Below are 7,768 nucleotides of genomic sequence, written 5' to 3'. Positions count from 1 at the left end.
GCTTTGAGTCGAGGGACGGCATCGGCTGCCCTGGGACGGTCCTCGTCGTCCAGACCAGAGAAAGATGCTTGTAGATCCAAACTCGCAGACCTCGGTGTACTTCCTGTCTACAGAGGAGGGTGGGGAAGGGGCTCACGTTCTCTTTAGGAGCACTTCTTGTGTTTTCCATTCATAGAAACGAGATGTGTGGTTCTTCAGGAGCGTTTGCAGAGCGGGTGGGACTGACGTTATATTGAGGTCTCCCACAGCTAGAGAGAGAGAGAGGATTCATCATTGATGCTGATACTCGTGTGTAAACTTTACCTCACACCGTCGTCATCAACAGTTTGGTTCATATAGCACTGTTAACTGGAGTGGTTGGCGTTTCAGATGGAGACTTGCCCTGGCACTCTGCCTGTTGGCTTTCCGCTGGTCATCGGGCAGCGGCGGCATCGGGTACGGGTATCTCCTGCTGGACGCAATCGATCCTGTAGAGGAAGTGGGAGACTTGGCGGGGGAGAGGGTCCTGAGGAAAACAGCGGGGGACACTGTTAAAACCTGTGTTGTCTCCTTTAGTCAGGCTGCTGCATGACGGAGTCGACCAAAGACGCAGACAGATAACTGAGCGTTGAGCTAATAACAGATCCGTGACTTTGGGCAACATCGTCCTTGAGCTGCACGCGTTTCTGAGAACAGAAGTTGCTCCTGAGGACAAAAGTTTCATGTCAAATTTAAAAAAAAAGAGGTTTTTAGTTTTGAAATCAACTAGGCTTGGCTCTTAAGAGCAACTTCTGTTTACAGATGTTCCCAGCTGCTGTCAGTTATTTGCATTGGACGTTATGCGGAGTACACATGTGCAGAAGTCCGCCTTTGGCACCGAGCAGCTCAGGATGAGTTCTGGGAGCAGAGATCACACGATCAGGATGGCAGACCAGAGCGGGGCTGGGAACGAACAGCAGACAGTGGAGCTTAAACGTTTTTACTGTCGCTCAAGTGTTATTTCATGTGAAAATTCACTAAAATACCACGAAAACTATCAGATGAAACAAATAGGAATAAACTACAACACGGCTCCTGGAGAAAACTGACCTGATAAATGGTTACGTAGCAAAAATATGTGAGGAATTCATCTAAAGGTGAATCAGATCAAATTTTATTAAACTCCCATTGAAACATTCGGACCTCCCAGATGAAATAATGAGAGACAGCAGCTAAACCCATGGACCTGCCCACACACCTGTACAGGTTCACATACTTTTGCTACTTGTTCTTGTTTCCTCAGTGAATCGCTGGAATATTTTATCCCGTTTCCTCCTCCTCCTCAGACGTCTGCATCGGTGATGTTTTTGGTCACATTTGAGCAGAAAAACCAAAGATAACCTGAAGATGTATAAACTTTAAGCCCCACTGTAGCGACTCAAAGGGAGAGAAGCTGCTCTGGATGAGGCAGCTCGCACAACAACACCACCAGTGGAGTGGTGGTTGCCTCGTCTCGGATAAACAAAGGAGCTGGAGAGAATGGAGCTGGATTTTGGGATGAATTCAATTCAATTCAAGTTTATTTATATAGCGCCAAATCACGACAAGAGTCGTCTCAAGGCACTTCACATAATAAACATTCCAATTCACAGTTCATTAAGCCAATCAGAAATAATGTTTCCTATATAAGGAACTCAGCAAATTGCATCAAGTCACTGACTAGTGTCAGTGACTATACAGCAATCCTCATACTAAGCAAGCATGCAGCGACAGTGGAGAGGAAAACTCCCTTTTAACAGGAAGAAACCTCCAGAGAATCCTGGCTCAGTATAAGCAGCCATCCTCCACGACTCACTGGGGATGGAGAAGACACACACACACACACACAATAATGTGTCTACAGTTCTATTGTGATGTCTTAGTAAATATTCTATTTGGTGAGATAAACTTTATTGTATTTATCCTAGTGGATCTATAATTAGATGGGTAAACTAGCAGTAACACGTCCAATGAAGTGAAGTGTTCAAATAATTAAAAAAATAAAAGACTCCACATCTCTCCGTTCCTTTGCATCGTTTCTATCCTTCTGCAGATGTTATAAAACAGGAATGAGCATCTGGACGGAGGAAGGTCTATAGATCCCAGAGCTGATCTGCTGCACAAACCTCTATAGACCTTTAGCTCGATCGGAGCACAGCAATGATGTCAGAGCAGCGCCCAACATGACTGGCTCAGCCCCGACATCACACTGATGCAGGTGAGGTGGCGTGGAGCGGTGGGGGGGGCGGGGGGTGGGGGCGGGGGGGTAGGTGCACAAACACTTACTGGACATGCAGAGGCAACAAGAGACTGAGAAGACAGGGAGCAAAGAAGGGAATAAGGAAGATGACAGGCACAGGCAGGTTTTAGTGTCCTTCTGCGGTTAGTTTTGCATCAAAGGCAGAAAATTAAAAGTTTTTAAACAGAAAAACTGTCTTTTCTGACACTGGAAATACGTTCAAAACTATGGCGCGGTATGGGGGTCAAAATTAAGACTACTGCCCAGCAGCAGGAGGCTATGTAAATTCCGAAGCAAACTACCGACCTGATTAATGATAAGCTGGCGCCGGTAACAGAGAGGCTGACGCTGCTTACTGAGAAATAGCACCTTTACCGGTGTTACTACTAGATACGCTAGGGACTAGCAGCCCTCGGCTGGTCATTGACTGGTTCACACACTCCCTCTGCTGTCTATTAACATGGATAGGCTAGCGTTAGCCTGGTCGAGCTGGTGTTAGCATTGGAGAGGCCATTAGCGTGCCTAGGCTGGCCACTAGCTGGATTTCCTACCCCCTCGATGGACCTTTAGCATGGATAGACTGGTGTTAGCTTCGGAGAGGCTAGCCATTAGCATGCCTCGGAGAGTCACTTACTCTATTAGATGTGGTTTTTTTTTGTACATAATATATAGTTTTAATAAAGATAACATCACAATTTTAATAATTATTAACCTGTAATTCAATACAAAGGATTTAAAATCTAAAGATGAAAAGTACTAACTAGTTAGCTCTGGCTTTTTCTCTGATATGTGCAAGAAAACCAAACTATATAAAAAGAAAACGCCATCAACCTGTAATTAAGAGCAAAATGGAGTTAACGCAGCACCTAATAAATGCTAACAGGCTGTCGGCTTTACAGTATGCTTAAAGTTAAAGTGTATAACAACGCGTTCTGTCAAAGGAACAACTGTGATTGCAGGTCTCATAGTATGTCATCCGTTTAATAAAAGTTTTTAAAAAATGCATCTAGTAGAGTAAGTGACTCTCCGAGACATGCTAATGGCTAGCCTCTCCGATGCTAATGCCAGCCTATCCATGCTTAAGGAACGTCGAGGGGGTAGGAAATCCAGCTAGTGGCAAGCCTAGGCATGCTAATGGCTAGTCTCTCTGATGCTAACGCCAGCCTATCCATGCTAATGGTCTGTCGAGGAGGTAGGAAATTCAGCTAGTGGCCAGCCTAGGCACGTTAATGGCTAGCCTCTCCAACGCTAACACCAGCCCATCCAGGCTAACGCTAGCCTATCCATGCTAATAGACAGCAGAGGGAGTGTGTGAACCAGTCAATGACCAGCCGAGGGCTGCTAGTCCCTAGCGTAACTAGTAATAACGCCAGTAAAGGTGCTATTTCTCAGTAAGCAGCGCCAGCCTCTCAGTTACCGGCGCCAGCTTATCATTAATCAGGTCGGTAGTTTGCTTCGGAATTTATATAGCCTCCTGCTGCTGGGCAGTAGTCTTAATTTTGGCCCCCATACCGCGCCATACAAACCTCTGATCCTCAGCTTAAACCCTTTTGAGAACCTCTGCTGCAACATGCCAGCTCTTCATAAACAAACCTCTGGCTGGCTCTAAATTTTAGCCTCAGAGCGTAAAACCAAACCAAAAGTGAGGGAACTGTAAACAGGCGTGTGGGTTAGAAGATGCGGACTGAGAGAATACCTAAGCAACGGTCCTCGAGTGTTTCTATTCACATCTTCTACCCACTTAGTTACATCATAAAACTCAGCTTTGGAGCGAGGGGTTAAATACCTGTGGGGAGGGGAGGGGGGTCATGGACACAACAGGGGGGTGGGTGGGGGAAAAGAGAGAAAAGGAAAGAAAGAAATGAAAAATCTCCACAAATTAGCGAGTGATGGGGAGAGGAAAAGTTTAGGGGAGCAGAGAAAATCTGAACAAGGTGCGGTTAAGAAAATGGTGAAGATGGCGAACAGACCTGCGCGTGGTTTCAGGTGGAAGCAGCACCAAGAACAAACAACCGCGGAGTGTGTTTCAGGCTGGGTTTGAGCGGCGTCATTCCAAGCAGACAGCCGGCTTCTCTGCTCAGTAGCATGCTCGTAGCGACAACGGGAGCGCTACACACCACCGCGTGTGCACAAAAGGCCTTCCGAACAAAAACCAACAGGACAGGCTGGGAGGAGGCCGACACGCCCATCTCCGCTCAGTTACACTCAGCAAGCACAGATGCAAAGACGTTTACGGAGGAAGATGCTGCAGCCTCACAGGTCAGAGGTCAAACTGATGCGATCCCTGCTTCTTCTGACCTATGAGGCTCCTTTAAAGCTACAGTTCTGTGCAAAAGCTTTTAAACCACCCTTCGTTTCTTTATGTTTGGCTTCCAAGCAGCTTAAGAGTGGATTTGATTTGTGATTCTTCAGGTGTGCTTTGGGTCTTTGCAGGTTTTTAACCCATTTCCTGTCCGTGCCTTTTACCCGCCCCTGGCAGCAGGCAGGTGAAAGGCAAGAAGGACCTAAAAAATATCCACCGATGACCCAAAGTTCAGTTAATAATCTGCTGTGTGTGCAAGTTTCCTGCTAACAGCCCTTTGAGAATCTTGCTGATGCTCAAACGCTGAGAAAATGGGAATAAATGTTGTCTTTCTGACAGCTGACTGGTCAGAAAAAAACTTTTTACACCTGAATGCAAACGACAAAAACTGGAGTGAAAAGTAGAAAAGCAGCTTAAGGTCAAAGAGAAACTTGTGAGCCTGTAGAAATGCTTTTTTAACTTTCGTTTCAGAGACTTCAGAAGCAAATCGTAAAGAAACGAGGAACCGCTGTAAGCTGCCGCTGAAACAAGACGCGGCCCCAAAACACACCCCCTGTCTTCGTCTGCATGTACTCTGATGATGTAAGCCCGGTAGCCACACAGCTGGCGTCTGTTTGGGGCCGCTGCGTCGTGTCCTTGTGCATTACAGCGGCAGGTGTTGTAATGTAGTCCCAGGGCTCAATCGGCTCCTGTTATTCCTTCATCTTACTTCATTATTTAAAGCTGCAGTAGCTAATTTAGGAAACAAGTTAGCTAAAAACATTTATTTTCATGCCTCTTAACAACGTTCTAACATAGTAGAGCTATGACTATAACGTGGAGATAAAAATAAATATATAAATAATAAAGTGGTTCTCTTAAATTTGCCTGATGACCAGAATTTTTTTAAATCACAATTGTCTATTTTTTGCTCATTTTAAATATATTTTTAAACATTTTCTAAATGCTTTTTTATATTTTTACAGTTTTTGTTTTTGTGAAGCGCCTCGTGATTTTTATCTTGAGAGGCGCTATAGAAATGATATTTTCTTCTTCTTCTTCTTAGTTTTGTTTGTCATTTTTGTTGCTTGCTTTCCGTTACTGTTGCACAACGTGGTCATTATGATATATTCTGTCATAATCTAAGACGTAATATTAAAAAATGAATGCGTTTGCGTGGAGAGCGATTCAACCGAAGCAGCAATCGGGATTTTATTTAGAAATATGACGACCGGAAGTATGTTAGCGTATGTTAGCGTTTTATGTTGAAACCTACCCCGGCCATTCGTTAATTCATTTAGAAAAATTACGACCGTGAGCATGTTAAATGGCAACTACATATGAACTATAGAGAAATAATTGATAGGTTTCAATATAAAATATTACGTAAAATCTATCACTTACAAGCGTAAGTATGTTTGCCGTTTTATTTTGTAATGTATCCCGTGCATTTCCCGTCCTGACAGTGGAGGCCTCTCGGATTTTCCCTTTCAAGGACATTGACAACATTTTTTTTACTTAAAGATCAGCGTGTGACGTCAGAGCTTCTAAAGCACTAACACTCACCACAACTTACTAATCCACACAAGAAACTAGTCCCACAAAACTACAAGTTTTGTTCTTATTTGCTTCATAATTCCTAAAAGTTAAAGTAAAAACTAGGAACTTGTATTTATTTATTTGAGAAACAAACTAAACATCATTGCTTTGGTGTTTTGATGGATTTGATATCTAATTAATGAAGCCAGACTCTTGAAGATCCTCCTCAGGAGTCTGTTTGATAAACCAAAGAAGGAGGAAGGAACTCACTCTGTGGAGTTCGATCGAGCGCGGAACTTCTTCCCCTTCAGCTTCTTACGATTCCCGCTCAGGTTACCTGGACAGAGAGTCACAATTAGCACACTCTTTGCATTCAAACATAGAAGTAAGTAAGTTAAAATGTGTTTATAAGTGAAAAGCACCCATAAGCTATGTGTTTGTTAAACACGTCTCTTTCAACAGCGGTAGTTTCTGCATCTTTACTGCTCCGCTTCAGCCCCCCCGCGGCCTCAAACTCACTGATGCGCCTGCAGCCTCTCGGAGTTCCTGCTGTTCTAAACATTAAAATAATTATTGCATTTTCTGTTCCTCGCTTCTGATTACCTTCAATGGTGTCTGTTTGTTGCAACCAGCAGGTACAAAAACTAACTTGTTTTTATTTGACTATTTTTCTGTCCTGTCTGTTTATTATCTTCCTGCATCTCCTCTCAATCCTAAAGAGAAACTGCTACCTGGGTTCATATATATTCACCTCATGAGTTACCTTTGAACTGCAGTTCTAAAAGATCTACCGACTGCAAAAACAGCGGAGTGCTCGCCGGCCGCATCGGTGAGGTGCGCCACCGGACAAAACAGGTGATGCGCGCCGCTCCACAGCAGCGAAACGCATCAGGCAGGGGCGGATCTACGAAATTATTGATGGGGTGGCAGAAGAGGGGCAAACATTTTTCTAGGGTGGCAACACACACACACACACACACACACACACATATGTATATATATATATACATATACATATATACAGTATATATATATACATATACATATATACAGTATATATATATATATATATATATATATATATATATATATATATATATATATATATATATATACATATATATATATAACATTTCACTGCACTGAGATATTGTAATTTGGTTCTATTGTTCACTCAGAAACACGTTTTCCTTTTGTCTTTTCCCAGTTTTTACATATTCATTTGTTTTGGGTCCTCATTTAATAAGCTTAAAGGACCATCACGAAAATAAAACACATAATAAAATTATGTCCTTCCTACAACAGCTGAATGCGGCAGTTTCCATGTTGCTCAGCAAAACAATTTACACATTCATCAAGATCCAAAGATTTTGCCCGTTTTGATTCAATGCCGAGTACAGCCTAGCTTCATAGTCTTTTCTCTGTCAAAGCAGACTGCAAATAGGTCTTCATGAGCCTGAGAGTTGAAAAACTTTGATTTTTCTTGAATTTATAGCTGCCAACTGGGGTGGCAGCAGGGGTAGCAAGGCTTTCTTTTAGGGTGGCAACTGCCACCCTATGCCACCCTTGTAGATCCGCCCCTGGCATCAGGCACAAATAAAAGACAGAAAACATAAAAGGAAATGAGCCGACATGAACGATCGCGTGTTAAATTAGTTTTTGAGGTGGCGACACCTGATTTAATAGTGTTACTGTGGCCGTGCTCAGGACGC

At 43.4% G+C, this 7,768-nt stretch overlaps 1 protein-coding gene across 5 annotated transcripts in view; it reads right to left on the bottom strand.

Annotated features, from left to right (window-relative positions):
• Positions 1-7,768, bottom strand: part of adam22 (ADAM metallopeptidase domain 22) — an 83,517-nt gene continuing 75,749 nt past the window's right edge. For 3 of the 5 annotated variants that reach the window (XM_054741398.2, XM_015950617.3, XM_054741400.2), the window contains 4 exons: positions 6,327-6,393; positions 3,933-4,022; positions 382-505; positions 1-248 (listed from right to left, as the gene is read on the bottom strand). In XM_054741398.2, coding sequence (XP_054597373.2) covers positions 228-248; positions 382-505; positions 3,933-4,022; positions 6,327-6,393 — 302 coding nt within the window. In that variant the 3' untranslated portion in view covers positions 1-227. The remainder of the gene's footprint in view (positions 249-381; positions 506-3,932; positions 4,023-6,326; positions 6,394-7,768) is intronic. The other 2 variants (XM_015950615.3, XM_015950616.3) reach the window with 1 other exon arrangement.

This window comes from Nothobranchius furzeri, chromosome 5 (assembly GCF_043380555.1).
Source record: "Nothobranchius furzeri strain GRZ-AD chromosome 5, NfurGRZ-RIMD1, whole genome shotgun sequence".
Taxonomy (NCBI): domain Eukaryota; kingdom Metazoa; phylum Chordata; class Actinopteri; order Cyprinodontiformes; family Nothobranchiidae; genus Nothobranchius; species Nothobranchius furzeri.
Note: the sequence above shows the minus strand (reverse complement) of the source record. Positions and strands in the feature narration are given on the sequence as shown.